Below are 20,548 nucleotides of genomic sequence, written 5' to 3'. Positions count from 1 at the left end.
TCAAATACTAAATTAAAAAAAATTAGTTAGGTATTTAAAACAAAAAATAATAATTTAATAGATAGTAATTTGAAAGTCAGCCTAATTGGAAGTAATTTGAATATATTTATGTTGCACTTGAAATTTTTTTCAAAAGTATCTTAATTCATAGCACAATATAAAATATTTGTTGTTTTTTGCTTCTAGTTACAAGTGCTTCATGTCTTATTCATCGTATTCATATTCACTTTTCTCCATTTCTTCATTGTCCATTATCTTTGTTAGAATTTTTGGTCCATTTTTTATGACAAACCAAAGTTTGAAGTTGATGGATTGTATAAATATTTGTATACACTCCTTCTACTTAGTATAATTTATGTCATCGAAATATGATGATTTTAAAAAAGATTGTCCTTTAGTGACAATTTTACTCATAAAATTTGCAATTGTTGAACCTACATAAAGGGATATTTTTCTTCTACTATTACGCTTAGGAATGTTAAATAGGTGAGTTGGGTTTGAGTGCATCAAATGCACTTCCCATATGGTCCCAAAATACTTTTTCAATCCTTTAAAACATATTTCTACATGAATATTTACTAATTTAAAATAAAATATTAGAAATTATAAATTTACGATTTAAATATGTTCAAACTACCTTCAATTAGGCCGGTTTTCAGATTATTACCTATTAAAAAAAGTTTTGTTTTTAAATACTTGACTATTTTCTTTTTAATTTAGTACTTGACGTTGGTCTCACTCTATTATGTGATGACGTGGCTGACAAACTGTCATGTCATCACCCAACAGTGTTTGCCATGTCATCTAAATGTCCAACTGATAGTTTTTTAGATTATGTGGCAGACATTGTTGGGTGATGACATGGCAGTCCATCAGCCACGTCATCACTTAATAAAGGGGGACTAACGTTGTGACACCCTCTACCCCAACATACATATACAGTAATTATAAAATAAAATAAAATTTTTATCATTAAAAATCACATTTCCAACCACGTAAGGGTAAAGAGTTCACATTCATAAACTTAATCCAAATAACATGTCGGTAAAATTACAAAGAAATAAAACTAAATTTTCCAAAATAATTTAATAAGAACATCTTAAACTAATCTTATCTATGTCCCGATGTCACATGTCCTATCAGAGAAAAACCCAACATAGAAGCCTAAGCTTCATCACCAACATTTTCAGCCTCACGCTGATGATCACCTGTATAACAGTCAAAACAAAACAACACGAGAAAAGGGAGTGAGAAACATCTCACTCTGGCTCACGGTGTAGAAATATACGCCGGATAGCCAAACACAAACAAAACAAGTATAACATAAATAAATTAATATTAACATCACACTCATCCAAGACATAAACCATCACTTTATCATGTAACATTAAAAATGCATAAGTATGGACACGAACTACATATTATCATGCATGTGGCGCCAGTAAAACATCACATGGCATATTGTCGCTAGCAATACACGAAGAGTAGTTTAGGAGTACATGTCGGGTCACACCCTCTGCGCACTCTCACTAGAAGGACATACTACCAGAGTCTCGTCGGGATAGCTAAGCCGCACAAGATACATCCCATGCACACAATCGGCGAGACTGGGACTTCCAAACCGAACTATCCCCAAGGACTAATCCCCAAAGCTTTTACACTACGGGGCCTTCTCTAGCGGTGTATTCCATATTTACACTCAGCAAATATCAAGAAACATAACAGAAAACTCAGAAGGTAAAACAGAAAACATTTAAAATTTGCCTCTTACAATTATCAATGCATTCCCTTAGGGTTTCCCATAGGAACCCATAGAGATCTTAATTCATACAATTAATTACATATAAAAAAACAATAGGCAAAACAGATACAATTGGGGAAAATCCCTCATACATAAGCATACAAAAAAATATAACAAACACAGGATTGGGGGCCAATCCCACTACCCAACAGATATTCCCACACCCAAAGCGAGGTTTCTCACTCCCCCCTTAACTCGATAAATAGGGGTTGAAACTGAAGCAGGATCTCCTCCTCTGGGTTCCCCTTGGTCTCCAGAAAGTGTAGAAGAAAAAGCTCAAAAGTGAAAAAATATGTTTTTCTGGAGTGCCGGAACGCATTTATAGGCATCAGGATTTGGCCAGAACGGCCCGTTCTGGGCACATAGTACATGTACAAAAGTCTCTCCCAGAACGTTCCGTTCCAAAACCAGAATGGCCCGTTCTGAGTCAATACATTGTTCTTTAAAACCACATCCGGAACGGCCCGTTCCCAAAGTGGAACGGCTCGTTTCGGGGCTATGAAAATCCATATTTACTAATAAATAAATAAATAACACACACACACACACACACACACACACACACACACACATATATATATATATATATATATATATCAAATTAAAAATAAAATATCAATACAATTTAAAACATGATTTTCTTCAAATAATAATTATAACAAAATATCATAATTAATAATATTATAAAAATAATTTTCATAAATGATTATTATTAAAAACCTTTAAAAATTCAATCAAACTCATTTAATTAATTAAAATAGTTATAAGGAAATAATCTTCATAAATACAAAAATAAATAATAATTATTCGTAGTATTAGTAGAAAAATTTGGGGTGTTACAATTCTCCCCTCCTTTTAAAAAATTTCGTCCCCAAAATTACCTGAAGCAAATAAAAATGGATATGTCTCTTGCATTAGACTTTCTATGTTCCACCTTAGACTTTTGGAATACTACACACGAGTTCACAACTTCCTCTACTCCTCTCTTCACCTTAGACCACCACACTTCCGCTATGCCACTCTCATACATCCTCCTAAGGTCCTAATCCACCTAATAGCTCCTAAGTGAATACTAAGAGTACTCTTATTGCCTTCTTCTAAGATCATCTTCCTTAATTCGGGATTATTAGACACATTGATTCTATCCTGAAACCACAAAACACCATCAACTTCCACTCGAAAAGGGTTATCTATACCCTTACCAATCCTCTCCACTTGGTTCACTAAGAAAGGATCTAACTCTTAGGCTCCTCTAATCTCATCCATTAATTCACTAGTCACCTTCGACATACTCAATTCAATGCTTCTAAGGGTAAGCTCACAAATCAAGCTTAAATATCTAATCTCTTCAATCAAATTTAACCTTTAAATCATCAAACCGATAGATGAAAGATCATCCTACTCAAGGCATCTATCACCACATTGCCTTTACCTAGATAGCAACTGAGATTAAAATCCTAGTCCTTAAGAAATTCCAACTATCTCCTTTGGTCAAAAGATATTTAAGACTCTAACAATCGCTAAATACCTCAAGCTTAGAATCATATAAGTAGTGTCTCCAAATCTTAATGTAATATCATAACCACTAACTCATAGATAAGGTAGTTCCTCTCATGAATTTTCAATTGCCTAGAAACATAAGTTACTACCTTTCCTTCTTGCATCAACAATGCATCCAAATTCATCTTATAAGTACTACTATATACCACAAATGGCTTACTAAAATCCAATAATATTAACACTAGTCAATCTTGCCTTAAGAGTTGGAACTACTCTCATACTTACTATCCCACATAAAGATAATACTCCTCCTAGTGAATGTAGTTAAGGGCAATGCTATCTTAGAAATTCCTTCAATAAACTCCAATAATAATAAGCTAACCTCATAAAACTCTTATCCCCACTAACTGGCTTAGATATCTCCCCACTTAAACACAACTTCTACATGAGACAGATCCATGTTTACCTCAACTAGAATTTACAGGAACTAGAAAACTTATCTCATACAATAAAAAAATAATAATAAAATAAAATAAAATAAGATAAAATAAAATAGTAATACTTAGATAACTTAACATACAACCGTCTTGGATATATCTCCACCCTCAACTACAATATGATCATATCACACCCTAAGATCAATCTCACTAACCACACGACATTCACCAATTGATCCCTAAGGTCATCTATCCACATATCAACATACATGTATATTAAATCATATTAGAATACCTACTTTAAACCTTCAAATATACCATCCATAAGCATGTACATGAACAACCTTTACCACATAGCATCTACAACCTTAAACAACCTCTCAATCCACATGAAAACACCCCAAAACATCTTAACAAAATCAATTCTTATCCTTGCATTGCCTAGCGATTCAAAAATACCATGACACCATACATATCCCTTCAACAACGATCAAAGAAAATGATATCTAGAGATTTATACTCATCCAAATGATCTCAAACCTATCCCAAAAGAAAGCTAAGAGAATAAGCTACAACTCCTACGAAGACATAAGATTCTAAAAAGATCATCTTCTTAGCTAAGAATTTCAAAAACCGCAGTAGATATATTCAGCGCTTGCAGCTAGACCTTTGATCACCAAAGTATCTATAATTGGAGTTCTAGATCTTCGTTTTACATGATTCTAGTTCCATTGGAAAGATAACGTCCAAGGAAACAACTTTTCTGAAGATCATAAAATCTAAATCTGTCAATATGGTACTCATACTGGCACAACAAAATTGCAGCGAAAATATCCTCTACACCAAACAGCAATAGTATATCAATATATCTAAGCCCACAAAAATACCTCAACCCTTCCAAACTCATGCCTCAACTTCATATTCAAGCTTTCCACTACAATCCTAAACCAAAACAACTCACATATTCAGTACAAAAGGCTTAGAAAATAAATTTCACATGCTACCTAAACCATAAAAGGTCAACATACAACCATCAAACTCTAGAAATCATCAACACTTCAATCTCTCCTTAAGAATACCAAAACTCTAATTCTCAACATACATCATCCTTGGATTCAATCGCTACAACTATAGCTTTCAAAAATTCCACCAATCGTAAACTCTTAATACACTAAAAAAAAATCAATCTCTTACCCAAATCTAAGGTCTCAATAGTTCCTAAAATATTAGCACAATATCTCGTCTACCACTACTCGCACATATGTTTGCAACACAAGCGATATCACTCAACCACTACTTCTTACGTAAGCAAGAAGTATCAAACAAATAAGCAATCATAAGAATGAAGAAGAGCGGTCATAATGGTATTAGCTAACACTATCATGACTATCATTCCTCTAATTACAAAATAACTTAACAATATCAAACTCAACAATATCAACACAAGAAGAACATCATCATCATTAAAGCAAAACATCATCATAGTACACAACAAACAAGACACAGTCAGAGTACACAACAGAGTCGTGATAAGCACATAACACAAACGGTCGATTGGATCGACCTGCTCTGATACCATTTAATGTGACACCCTCTACCCCAACATACATATATAGTAATTATAAAAAAATAAAATTTTTCATCATTAAAAATCAAATTTCCAACCACGTAAGGGTAAAGAGTTCACATTCATAAACTTAATCCAAATAACATGTCGGTAAAATTACAAAGAAATAAAACTAAATTTTCCAAAATAATTTAATAAGAACATCTTAAACTAATCCTATCTATGTCCCGATGTCACATGTCCTATCAGAGCAAAACCTAACATAGAAGCCTAAGCTTCATCACCAACATCTTCAGCCTCGCGCTGATAATCACCTGTATAACAGTCAAAACAAAACAACACGAGAAAAGGGAGTGAGAAACATCTCACTCTAGCTCACGGTGTAGAAATATACGCCGGATAGCCAAACACAAACAAAACAAGTATAACATAAATAAATTAATATTAACATCACACTCATCCAAGACATAAACCATCACTTTATCATGTAACATTAAAAATGCATAAGTATGGACACGAACTACATATTATCATGCATGTGGCGCCAGTAAAACATTACATGGCATATTGTCGCTAGCAATACACGAAGAGTAGTTTAGGAGTACATGCCGGGTCACACCCTCTGCGCACTCTCACTAGAAGGACATACTACCAGAGTCTCGTCGGGATAGCTAAGCCGCGCAAGATACATCCCATGCACACAATGGGCGAGATTGGGACTTCCAAACCGAGCTATTCCCAAGGACTAATCCCCAAAGCTTTTACACTAGGAGGCCTTCTCTGGCGGTGTATTCCATATCGTACCCTCAAAAACATTTATGCATATGATGCATGTCAATTAAGACTCCATGCTTTTCTCATATCACATTTTTATGTCTCATTCCCATATCACATTATCATGTCTCAACACATCTCATCATCACATCTCCTCATTACATTTCATCATCACATTTCATCATGACATTCGCATTATCACATCATATTCATAATTTTCACATAGCACTTTTATTCATATCAAAATTCATCTATTTGTGAAAGTAAACATATATTCATACATCTCATACAACAAGGAATACAACAGAACAATCAATAGGTAAAACATAAAATATTAGAAATATGTCTGTTTCTCATAGGGTTCCCACAAGAAGCCACATAGCACTCTAATTCATTTCAAAACTTGTCTATTTTCAAAATTAGACACATATTTACACTCAGCAAATATCAAGAAACTTAATAGAAAACTCAGAAGGTAAAACAGAAAACATTTAAAATTTGCCTCTTACAATTATCAATGCATTCCCTTAGAGTTTCCCATAGGAACCCATAGAGATCTCAATTCATACAATTAATTACATATAAAAAAATAATAGGCAAAACAGATACAATTGGGGAAAACCTCTCATACATAAGCATACAAAAAAATATAACAAACACAGGATTGGGGGCCAATCCCACTACCCAACAGATATTCCCACACCCAAAGCGAGGTTTCTCACTCTCCCCTTACCTCGATAAACAGGGGTTAAAACTGAAGCAGGATCTCCTCCTCCGGGTTCCCCTTGGTCTCCAGAAAGTGTCGAAGAAAAAGGTCAAAAGTGAAAAAAAATGCATTTTTCTGGAGTGCCGGAACGCATTTATAGCATCAGGATTTGGCCAGAACGGCCCGTTCTGAATCCGGAACGGGCCATTCTGGGCACATAGTACATGTACAAAAGCCTCTCCCAGAACGGGCCGTTCCAAAACGAGAATGACCCGTTCTGAGTCAATACATTGTTCTTTAAAATCACATTCGGAACGGCCCGTTCCCAAAGTGGAATGGCCCGTTCAGGGTTGAAATTTTACCCATGCAGCTCGAGTTGGAACGACCCGTTCCCAAAGTGGAATGGCCTGTTCTGGGTTGAAATTTTACCCATGCAGCTTGAGTTGGAACGGCCCGTTTCCAAAGTGGAACGACCCATTCCGGGGTTATGAAAATCCATATTTACTAATAAATAAATAAATAAATAAATAACACACTTACACACACACACACACACACACACACACATATATATATATATATATCAAATTAAAAATAAAATATCAATACAATTTAAATCATGATTTTCTTAAAATAATAATTATATTATAAAAATAATTTTCATAAATGATTTTTATTAAAAACCTTTAAAATTTCAATCAAACCCATTTAATTAATCAAAATAGTTATAAGGAAATAATCTTCATAAATACAAAAATAAATAATAATTATTCGTAGTATTAGTAGAAAAATTTGGGGTGTTACAAACGTCAGGTACTAAATTGAAAAAAAATTAGACAGGTGTTTAAAACAAAAAAAAAATTAATAGATAGTAATCTGAAAACCGATTTAATTAGAGGTAGTTTGAACATATTTAAGTCTTTATTTTTTATTAAAAAAAACCCAAAACTTCAAAAGTAATTATGTATTATTTATAGTATGAGATAAGAAGAGAGGAATAGAAAAAAGGTAATATGTGAGTAAAGAAAAAGTTTTTATTTGTATAAAATGTAATTTGTAGTGACTTAAGAGATTAAAAAATTTAAATGTAATAATAAAAGTTTAGATATAAAAAAGAAATTGGTTTATTTTTTAAGGAAGTTATGAAGGATAAAATACTTTCATTAGAAATGAAGACCAAAAATAGGTGGGAGAGAAAGTATTATCTTTATTTATTATTATAAATTAGGTTATATCGTATTTTTTTTGTCTATATAATAGTTAGAATAAAAATTACCTTTAGTCTCTTTATTAAATTTATTTTTGGTTCTTCAATTTTTTTATTAAATTATTTCCTTTATAATTATAATATTTTAAGATCGACCTCTTTTTTAACTATGAGTGATGTTATCCTACGTGACAAGCAAAAATACACATGACAATCAAAAAGTTACTTTTAGTTCCTATAAGATTTTCCAAATTTGCTTTTATTACTCCAAATTTTTTTATGTATTAAATTAGTTTATGTGAAAGTATAACAAGTTAAGTCTAAGTCTTTGAGAGATGTTAATTTCATTTTTTTTTAGATTGGACAATAGATATAATTGGACCATTTTTATTTTATTAACTACTAAAATTTGTATATTCACAAGTGATTTTCATGATAGAAAGCATCCATTGGCATAGTATATTTTTGTCAGTGCTTATATATGTTTCATTGTTAGATGATTTCCCCCATTATAATGACCTGACAGAGGTAGAGTCGTCAAAATGAGTTAGAACTTGTGAGCCAACCAACCCACCATGAGTTTGAGCTAGGTTAGGCCAATTTTTTTTAACTCATTTCAATTATAAGAAAAATTTGGTACAACCTACTTACATACAATGTAACATCCCACCTTTTCCAAATAGGTTAATAAAAGACTTTTTAAATAATTAATTGGGGTTTAAACTATTTCAAATGATTTGATAAGGTGCTATTTATTAATTATCTTTTTAAATTCAAATATGTGAGGTTAGTTAGTTGGTCTTTTCACTAATGGATTACACGTGTGAGTGAGAGTTAAGGTTGTTTAAATACATTAGTAATGTTAGGTCTGCCTCACATGCAATCTAACTGTACATTGTGATTTGAAGAAGGAAGTGAATTAGAGGCAATCAGAGAGGAACTCGGAGTGTAGAATCTTGAAGCTAGTGTTGATCAAGGTAAAGGGGGAGTGAAAACCTTGCTCCGATGTGTAGGGTAACTGTTGGATAGCGGGATTGGCCCTCAATCCCTAGGATGTGTGTATGTATGTTAGAGAGGGATTAAACCCGATCCTTTTTGTGAACCTGTATGAAATTGAATGTTTTGTATATGATAGATGCATTTATTATGATCTGTTGGTTATAAGAATTGTACGTAATCATGAACCTATGAGTATCTGTGGGTTCTTGAGGGAACCCTAAGGATGTACCTAAACCCTTAGATTAGAGTTAATTCATAATAATTGTAAATTGCATGACTAAAATGTCGATTAATTAGACTATGGAAACCTCTTTAACAGATTGAAACCATAGAAGTCATAAAAGCCATACATTTGAAAAAAAATTATGAATTATGCAGATTAAGTTTTACTAATACCATGTCAAGCAACAACTCGGTCTCGTCGAGTGTGGGTAAACTAGAATGTTCATGGCCTCAACCAAGTTGGGTGTCGGCTTGGTCTTGCCAGGCGTGGGAAGGATCACGCTAAGCATGATTTCCTTCCAAAGGCTTGCAGCTTTGCACGTGTCGAGTCGTAGGGTATGTCTCTTGGGTGCGATTCTTTTTCAGAACCTACTTCGTATATATATGTATGTGCAAGTGATTTGTGTATATAAGTGATTATGATAAGCGATGAATTGTGAAGTGATAAGTGATAAAGCGTGATGTGTTATGAATAATATGTGGTAAGTGTTTGTGTAGTAATACATTGAGTTTTGAATGTCATGCATCTTGTGCATTTGTGTTTTGCAATAGTTATAATGTGGGATACACCGCTAAGGAAGATCCCTTTGTGTAAAAGCTTGGGGATAGTTTGGTTGAGAAAGCCCCCAATCTCACCCATTGTGTGCATGTGACGTATCTTGTGTAACTTAATTATCTCAATGAGACCTTAGTAGTATATCCTTCTATTGAGAGTGTCGTGATGGCTTGATCCATCATGTACTCCTAGACTACTCATCCTTCAGGTAGGGAAAAATGTTGTTATTAGCACCACATGCATATAGATTAGAAAAGTCTAGTCTATGTATTTGCTTGTGTTTAAATTTTATTTTGATTGATATCATGATGGAATGAGATATAAACTAAGTTGAAATTATTATACACTAGTAGTCGAAGTGAGATATGTTCTCACTCCCCTATTTTTCCTTGTGAATGTTTATATGTGGTCGTATGAGGCTTCCTTTTCGGAGGAGTCTAGTTGATTGAAGGGAGAACTTTGATACTTGTGATACCGGGGATATTGAATTGTGTTTCATGTTTTCTGTTTTAGGAATTTTAGTTTACTTTCCTTAAAATGTACTTTCCTTAAAGTTGTAATAGCTAGGCGTTGGTTTAATTTATTTGAATTTTGAATGTAATACTCTTTATCTTTGTTTGAAGTTATTCAACTACAATAATTTTTTTTATAATTATTATTTTATGCATTCACAGTAGAAGGTATCACAAACCAACTCACCACGGATCAACCCACAAGGAGTTGGGTTGTCCACAAGTTGGCCTACCTATTTTACTTTTAATTTTTTTCATTCTAAATGTTAGTTTATGATAATTAGTGTCAATTTTATATATTTTTTTTAATCTTTTATGCAACTACTTTGATATTATAAGTTGGTTGAAGTTAATGCTTATTTTTTGACATTCTTTTGTCATTTTGTTAACATAGTTGTAATTGTAAGATATAAGATTATAATAACTCTTTTTTTATTATAAAGTTTAATATTTTTTTTGTTATTTTCTTTTTAATTCAAGTGAGTCAACTTATTTAACCCGTTAATCTATGATGGGCTAAGCCAACTTGATTTTCTCTAGGCTCACCAGAAGGTGAGTCGAGTTAGGTTGACCCCCCTATTACCCAACCCATTTTGGGCTAGGTCAGGTGCTCGACTTTGACAGCTCTATCGACAGGTTGTTACACTTGGCACAACACAACAACTAAACATTGTAGTAGAAAACATAATCATCAACTAGCCTAAGATTCATATGCAAACAATCCATATATATTCATTCAACATCAATCATATAAAAAGGTACTGAAAACCTTAAAACAGTTCCTACCCATAATGCGGAAAATATCTAGTCCCTATGAAGTTACAATCATCCCTATATATATACAAACATAAACAAATATAACCGCTACAAGAACTAAAAACATAAATCCTAGGTGTCAATCAAACAACTCTAAGAACAAAATGTATCAAAATAGCTCCCGCCAAAATGGCCACCACCAATTCAACCATCCAACACATCCAATCTTGCCCTCGTGCTAATCATAATGAACTCTCATACAAAGTTTGATTATCATAGTCAAACACAAGAAAAATAAAGCTAAACTTGTATAAAAGAAACATCATAACATAAAAGCTAAAATCTAACTTTATCAACATGAACAATTTCACAACATATATCAATATCAACTAAAACATCATAATATCAACACCAAACAACACCGCAACTCAAGTTTAACCCAGTAAATATACCAACTTTCTACTCAAAAATATATCATATTTAACTCAACAAATTTGAAAAACACATACACAACTCAACAACTTGAATAACACGTATATAAAACTTAGTATCTTAATATACAACTCAACAACAATACAATGTGTTGTCACACATTTTCAACATTAGAGATTTCCTACAACATAGTGAGCAATTTAAGTCACTTAACCCTACGAAACCTACAACACAATGACCTATCTTCTTTCGATCATAATATCAACTTAGTAGGCATGTTAGACATGAACAACTCGGAATGATTTATTAGATTTCTCCGCTTAAACTAAGAAAGCCCACTACAACTGTCAAGTATAGTACAACTAGGGTGTGAGCATACCGCGATATTGATATGCATCAATTGTGACACCCTTACTACCCCAACACATATATTGTAATAATGTAAATGAACTAAGGAAATAAATTTTTTAACATTTGTAAAAAGGGTTCACATAAAATCTTGCTAACTGTTGTTAATATCCAAAATAATTGAAAAATAAAAATTGGAAAATAAAATATAAGAGTTTACAAATTGTTTTTAAAATAATAAGTACAACTCCAACTACACATAAAAATCCATATCCTAGAAATCCTCTACCCCGATGTCACAATATCAGAGCATACCCACAATTCAACTGTTGGCATTCTAGATGCTACTCATAGCCGGATCTTCCTCACCTAAGACATCCACAAATTATAAAGTGAGAAAAGAAAACGTCTATATGTAAAGCACACAAGGAAAAGCCACAACCTAACCTCATCATAACTCATTACATAATGAAATATTTACAAGCATTTCTATATATCCTAATTCTATCAATCATGCATCATCTTCACATCGCAATTCACAATCACACCAATCCATCACAAATCTTGCAATTAACACTATGTCAAGGTCACGCACCCCTGTAGCATCTCTTGCCCAAGGTCGTGCCACCCTTGACATAAGTGTGAGGAATCACACATTCCACACTATGCCAAGGTCACGCCACCCCTGTAGCATCTCTTGCCCAAGGTTTTTCCACCTCCGACATAAGTGTAAGGAACCACAATCACATTTCATTCATAATCATCACAAATCTTGCAATTAACATTATGCCAAGGTCACGCCACCCTTGTAGCATCCCTTGCCCAAGGTCGTGCCACCCCTGACATAAGTGTGAGGAATCACACATCTCACACTATGCCAAGGTCACGTCACCCTTGTAGCATCTCTTGCCAAGGTCGTGCCACCCCTGATATAAGTGTTAATTACCTCACATCCTACACTATGCCAATGTCACGCCATCCCTATAGCATCTCTTGCCCAAGGTCGTGCCACCCCCGACATAAGTGTGAGGAATCACAATCACATCACATTCACATTCCACACAACATCTCATTTCATGTCAACATACTCACATCATAATTAATTGAACAATCAAGTCATAACATACCATTCGCCACATCATGTTATTAATTCAATACTAAAACGGTAGATATAATGTATACATTTATGCCAAGACATCACTCCACATTCCATAACTCAATTCCACATCATACACAAAATAGATAAGTCCACACAAAATAGTGGTTCAAATACCCCTCAAGCAATTCATCATGAATCCACATGTAGATCATCAATTTTTACCAAATAATATAATAATAACATTTATAAATTAATATAAAACCTGATTGAATCACCAATTTAATAGGATCATAACTCAAATAGTAAAACCCCCAATTTTTCCAAAACCTAACTCACAGGAACTTTTCTACAATTTCGTTTTCTCTCCCAAATCATCATTTAATTTACAAGTTATTTACATATTCCTAATCCTCAATACATGCAAAATCTAATGTAATCATCGATTCCTCAAACAAAAATAATTATAAAATTACCCATAATCCTACGGAATTCCTCATCTACCCAATTCTCTCATATAACTTTGCATACAAATAATTCCCTTTCTCCCGTACCTTGATAAGCAGTAGCTAAAACTAAAGCAGGATCTGGTTGGTCTCCTCCTCTAGGTTCCTCTCAGTCTTCAGAGAGTGTAGAAGGAAAAGAAGTTAGAAGTGAAAAATGTGCTTTTGGGAGTGCTAGAGTGTGCTATTTATAAACACCAAGAGTGGTCGGAACGACCCGTTCTGGTCTCATTTGTCATGTGTAAAATTCACATCCAGTACGACCCGTTCTTAAACTAGAATGGTCCGTTATGGGGTTACATTTTAACCCATAACGACCATGTTTGGAACGACCCATTCTTAAACCAAAACGGCTCGTTCCCAACTAGGGTTACAAGCCTTTTTGGTGATTTGGAACGCCCCGTTCTAATTAGGAACGGCCCGTTCCCAACTAGGATTTATAAGCCTTTTTAGTAGTTTGGAATGGTCCGTTCCAGTTTGGGAATGACTCGTTCTGGGCTACTAAATCACCCTTATTAGGCTTTAGGCTTTCATATAAGCTGTGAAAATGAGGGTGTTACATCAATCTAGCTCTAAATGGAATTAGCTGGTTGTCTATCCTCTTGATATCGAGCACCCCTCCAACACTCGATTAGGGATTTTGGCCCCTAATTTCATGTCTTACTTGTTGGCCACTTCTAACAAGTATGACTTGACCTGTCCACCATATTGTATACAACTCATTGGCCACTTTTAATAAGTATGACTCGATCTTGCCCTATACCGTCTTTAACCTAAAAGCCTAGAGGAAACAATTTTTTTTTAAAAAAAGACTCTCATTTCATGAGCCAACTCTATCATTGAAAGGTTTTCAACATCGGATTTTTAGAGCACTACAACTTAGATCCACATAATGTGATCTTTCAACTTAGAACAACTCACTCTCCTTTTAGTTTTTATGTTCAACTTTCAACTAAGGAAAAGAAATGCATACAACATAATCACCTCGACTTATCAACTTGACATGCTTTAACAACTCAGAGAACATACAATATTCACAATCAACTCAAGTTAACAACTCAATCAACACATCACATCTCAACAACTTAGACCAATTTAATCACATGCTCTTTTTTTATCAACTTTGACAACTTATAAACATGCCATCAATATCAACTAACAACTTTTCAACACATTATCATAAACAACACATAATAGTTTAACACCATTCATCTTATATATTGCATCATACAATATCATCATTTATCAATATAAACTTATTCAAACAACATGAGTCAATAGAATTATCCCAACACTTCAAACATAGTTCATATTAAAAAAACCTTTATAAAAAATAGGATTCTCATGAGATGAACCCTAACTCGCTAGGCAATTAGGGAAAAGAGAGTATTCTCATTGGGGAAGCAAAATTTTATAAGGTAACCATATTTTTGAGTGAGCTACAACTCAATGAGTAAGTAGAAGTTTATGATCTAACCCTTTCCAAAAGAAACTTCTCTAGTTGAGTGCTTAAGAAAGTTGGGCCTAGGTAAAAAATTAACCTCAACTCACTTAATCAAAATCCCTAACTCAGTGAGCTCGTAGTATAAACCAACCATCAAGTCAAGCTCATTCGATGATGGTTGTGTTGCCCAATGCAACTTCAAGAGTTCTTTGGGGTCCCATATTCTCGTTTAGCAACAAACACATTAATTGTTGAGCAAGAATAAGTTTTTTTTGAGTTTTTGGCCTTCAAAATTGAAAGCTTGCCCAATATATTTCAATTGTTGAAGATTACAATATATTGAATATATGGATACACATATACTTTTACATAAGTTTCATATATGTTATACAACTTGATATAAATTATAAGTGTTATGAAATAACAATTAAAATAATTTTCAAATTACTTACTACTTTGCTTTATCACCGGGCTAAACTTGATTAATGGACATAATCCTTATTTTGACACTGCTTAGAAAACAAAGAAAGATTTATGAGTACAAATTGAAATATAATATTATAAAGAGTTTAATTAAATTTCCATATTGTAGAAGCTAAATCAGTAAAGCTTTTACCTTAATTAGATTTCAGTAGCTCCACCTAAGAGTTCTATATCTTTTTCCACCATGATGTTCATACGCAAAATCAAGTTGTGGGATGATCTTGTGAAGCATCTCTTCAATGTGTTTAGAATACCACAACCTCCAACTACTCCAGAAAATAAGAGGCAGGATGAAAATTCCAAAACCAAAAATAAATCCCAACTCAGCACTTAAAAAATTGCAATCAATTGAACTCTTAATATGAGAATGGGGTGTTTCAGGTGATAGCACTCCATTGCTACAATTATGGGTCAATGGAGGTCCACATAACTCCTTATTCCCTTCAAAGGAATCAGCTTCAAATGATTGAATTTGAGTACCTATGGGAATTTGTCCCACCAAGTGATTATATGATAGATTCAAATATGCAAGGAAAGATAGACTTGCAAGATTTGTAGGAATTTCTCCATTGAAAGAATTGTTTGAAAAATCTAAAGACTCGAGATTCTTCAAATTTTCAATCGATGATGGGATGTGACCTGAGAGGGCATTATTTGACAGGTTTAGAGCATTCATTGCCTTGAATTGCATTAGCTCATTTGGTATTGGACCCTCAAAATGGTTGCTTGACATATCCAAATAAGTGAAAGCCCTTTGGATTTTGTCCAACTTCACTTGTTGACCTTTGTTGGTAATAAGAATTGAATTTTGATACCGAGAAATATCCACTACATAAGCATCAGAGGATCCTTGGTCAAGGATAGAGCGAGATATGTTTGTAACAAGTTTGGTTAATTTTGCAACAATATTTTTGTCCAAATGCAACATTATATCCTTGTAAGTCTTGGGATCATAGTGATCAATGAGATCAATGAATAAGTGGCCAAATTCTGGTCCAACATTAACATTATCACGCATCATTGCTTTCCAACTATTTAATAATGCTCCTGGAATTGCACCACTGAAATTGTTGGAGGCTAGATCAACAATGTGAAGCATTTTCCAATCACCACTACTTCTTGGGCATCTAATTGACCCATGAAGTTTGTTTAACCTTAAATCCATTATTCTCAAGGTGGAAATACTACTTAAGAAACATGGAAATCCATCAAGTAATGAATTTCTTCGAAGGTTTAAGACTTGTAGTTTCTGGCAATTGGCTAAAGATTTTGGGATGGGGCCATCCAAGAGGTTATCATTCAGGTCCAATAACTTGAGAGTACATGAAGTTGCTAGAGAATTAGGAATATAACCTTGAAGTTTATTTCCACCAAAGTTCAACACCCTTAGAGTGCTACTCAAGGTAGCAAAACACTTGGGAATCGTCCCAACAAAGTTATTATGGGAAAGATCTAGCAAGCGAAGACTTGAAGCATTGCAAAAAGATTCATGGATGTGTCCCCGAAAATTGTTGTTTGAAAGAGACAACAACTTTATGAAAGGGGCATTATTTCCAATGTTTAGTGGAATGACAGAGTTGAATTTGTTGTTAGAGAAATCCAAAAAATTAATAAACGTTGGAATGAAAGGAAAAGGCCCTTGTAGTTGATTGAAACTAAGATCAACAAGCAAAAGGTTTGAAGTGAAGTTCCAAACACTACCATCCAAATTTGTCAAAAAATTTCTGGAAAGGTTCAAGTGAGCAAGATATTCAAGTTGCCAAATCCATTGAGGTATTGACCCTTCAATCTCGTTGTCAGCTAGGTCAAGATAAAGTAATGTGGATAAATTTCTCACAAAACTTGGGATTCCTCTCATCTTGCAAGATGCCAACATTAGATTTCTTAGATTAGGAAAAGGTGATAAGTCACGATCATCAATAGAGTATATGTCAACTGAAAAATTGTTGTGCGAGAGGCTTAATGTAGTTAAATTACTCAACCTACGAATCATGTCCAACTGTATTGTGCCATTAAGCTTGTTTGAATTAAGTTGAATGACACGAAGTGTTGTATGATTAAAAATTGACTCAGAAATAGGCCCTTGCAAATTATTGCTACCCAAATCAAGCATCTCTAACAAAGGAGAGGTAATCACAAACTCACCCAAAAAACCACCGAGTTGGTTAAAGGGAAGTTTAAGTTCTCTCAAATATGGGAGTTTAAGTAGAGATGAAGGGAGGCTTCCACTAAAAAAGTTAAACCCTAAATCAATGCTGGCAAGATTTTTAAGACCCTCAAAATGACTAGATGGTAACACCCCAGATAACTGATTATGAAAAAGCGACAAATATGTGAGATTCTTAGACATATTAAAAGAAGGTAGTGGGCCTGTAAAGTTATTGGAAGACAAGTCTAGATAAATAAGTTGGGTGAGAACTGTGATTGAACTAGGAAGTGTCCCATTAAATTTACAGTAAGATAGATCAATTGTAGATAATTGCTTCAAATTGGAAATAGCACCTGGAAGTCTTCCTTTGAAATTTGTGTAGCTAAGATTCATTTCAAGAAGAGAACCATGTGGTTGGAAGTTTGGTAAAGAGCCCCCAAGATCTTTATTGTCTGAGATGTCAAGGATCTTCAATGTTGGTATTTGGAAGATGTCTTTTGGAAAAGAACCATTCAAGCCACAACTTCTGAGCTGTAGTGTGACTAAATTGGAGAAATTTACAAAGAATCCGGGCACTATGCTTGTCATGTTGTTGTGGCTCAATTTTAGAACAGTGAGTGATAAAAGCCTTGCGAGTGAAGAGTCGATAGGTCCAGAGAGATTACATGATGACATGCTCAAAACACGTAGCTTGTGCAATGAAGAAATAGCATGACACCATCCTTGTCCTTTGGTAGATATTGCCACACCATCTAGATGTAATTCTGTGATATTTGTAAGGTTTTGTAAAAGCATTCCTATATTTGGCTCATGAAGTTTTAGCCTGTGATGTGAGGTAAATGAAGAAGACAAATCAAGAGTAGCCAAACTTTTGAGGAGAGAAATCCCATGTGGAATCTGCCCCTCAAAGCCAGCATTAGATAAGTTCAAATACCTCAAATTATTCAGCTTGTATAGCTCTGAAGGAATCACTGAACGTAAGTTATTAAAAGCCAAATTCAAGCTTTGTAGATATTGAAGGCTAAAAAGAACACTTGAATTTGTAAGTCCTCCTGAAATGGACTCTTCACTGAGATCAAGGGCTACCACCAACCCCTCGTTGCATGTCACCCCATGCCATTGGCAACAATCTTCACTTTGATTCCAAAGACTAAGCTTTTTGGATATTGTAGGGTTGAATATTAGGCTATTTTTTAAATGGAGCAATGTGGAACACTCTTGGCCAACAAAATAGCCATTGGTTGCATTATGGTTTATTAAGCACAAAAGAATCAAGAAAAGCCAAGAGAGTATGTGTCTTCTCATACTGAATTATAAGAAGTGACTTAGGAAGATGGCAAAAGGATATTTTATCATTTGAAACTTCATTTTCCTCTTTTTATAGACTACAAATTTAGTACTTTTGATAGGATTAGTCAAACACGCAATTAAATATCCCTGAAATCAAAAGAACCCCAAATTTACATAACGGTCTTTAGGTGCCGATGTTTTCAAGTCATACAACTTTTTATTTTTCAAAACCACATAGAGGTATAACTATGCTACGTGTGAGTCGGTTTAAGACCATTCAATTTACATATATTTAACACAATTATATATCAGAAACTTAAATTCAGATTATTGATTATTGATTTTTAATTATTAAGATCATTTAACTTTAAATCAATATATGTCGTTCAACAAAACCACTTACTAAGCTAATGCCACGATTTTAAATTAATATAGTAGTTATATTACTATGTTAAAAACATATTTAAATATTTATCTAACTACTGAAATTAATTAAGTATTAACACAGTTTTATTTTCTTCCTTTCAAAATATCTTAATTACTTGTTAAATTCTTTTTATAAAAATAACTTTGTAAAAGTCGTATTAATTTATAAGTTTCTCTAATTGTAATAACTTATTTTATTTAGGTTTTACAATTTTTTTAAGAATTACTTTTTAAAGAAAAATGGGTATGAAAATTTATTTTGTTACCCATTTAAGCTCAATTTGATATTTTCATGATGACAATTGTTTGGGTATCTGAAGAAAACGTTGGTTTGTTAAATTACAATACTAATATAAAATGGTTTGAATTAAGTACTATTTTGAATTCCAACTTTGAGTCTTTAATCGGCATACCGATCAAAATGGAAGTTTTTTTCCACTCATATATTGTCTGTGAAATCAGAAGAGAAATGTTCAAAGGTTGATATTCTCGATCGAAATAAACCGGTAAACTTTAAGATACTGATGCGAAAGTAATATAATATATATATATATATATATATATATATATATATATATATATATATATATATGGGGAATGCTAATGTAATCCCACCTATTTTTTAGTGGGACTATGTTAGCAACCTACACCAATTTTTTAGGACAAAAAAATCACATATTTATTTTGATTTGGTTAATTCGTACAAAGGATATTATAGTAATTTAATTTAATTTTAAATGAAAACAAAATATTTTCTCTCTCTCATTAATTTCATTCTCTAAATCATTTCTCTCTCTTATTAAATTTTTTCTCCAACTCATTTCTCTTTCTTATTAAATTCTTTCTCTTTCTTATTAATTTTTGAGAATTTTATTACTAGTATAAAATTTAAAATAGTTTATTCAGTAAGATTATCAGTAAAATTTTAATTATACAATTTCATCGAACAAATTATAATTATCTTTGTCTAACTTTATTCTTATATAGTAGTTTTATGTTATCTTTTATTTTTATTATCCTGGATCAGTTTTTTATTTTGTTAACTTGTGTATCTCCATGTGAATTATCGTTAATTGCATCTTCATGCTTATAGTCTAAGTTAATATTTTGAATTTTGACAGATAATTGATGGAGGATACAAATAAAAAAAGGTTTTAGGGTATAAATCACAAGAAAAATAATTTATGAAAAAAAATCACTAAAAAAAATAATAAAAAATTTGAAGGCACAAAATGCAATTAATCCTTTATCAAACATGATACATCATTAATTTTATCTATGTCAAATATATCATGTTAATACTTTAATAATATTTTGACAATCCAATAATGGAGGATATA

General features: G+C 33.1%; 1 protein-coding gene across 1 annotated transcript; it reads right to left on the bottom strand.

Moving 5' to 3' along the window:
• Window positions 1-940: 940 nt before the first annotated feature.
• Window positions 941-19,571, bottom strand: LOC109792684 (receptor-like protein 6). Its single transcript, XM_020352116.3, has 3 exons — window positions 15,477-19,571; window positions 15,313-15,369; window positions 941-1,208 (listed from the first exon to the last, which is right to left on the bottom strand). Exon 1 carries the CDS (start codon window positions 18,795-18,797, stop codon window positions 15,489-15,491), a length of 3,309 nt encoding a protein of 1,102 aa, XP_020207705.1. The 5' UTR covers window positions 18,798-19,571; the 3' UTR covers window positions 941-1,208; window positions 15,313-15,369; window positions 15,477-15,488.
• Window positions 19,572-20,548: the final 977 nt, after the last annotated feature.

Source organism: Cajanus cajan, chromosome 10, assembly GCF_000230855.2.
Source record: "Cajanus cajan strain Asha chromosome 10, NIPB_CcT2T_4, whole genome shotgun sequence".
Classification (NCBI taxonomy): Eukaryota; Viridiplantae; Streptophyta; class Magnoliopsida; order Fabales; family Fabaceae; genus Cajanus; species Cajanus cajan.
This window is presented reverse-complemented; position numbering and strand designations above follow the sequence as displayed.

Coding starts and splice junctions, on each gene's coding strand:
- LOC109792684 (XM_020352116.3), bottom strand. CDS start 18,797: ATGAGAAGACACATACTCTCTTGGCTTTTCTTGATTCTTTTGTGCTTA.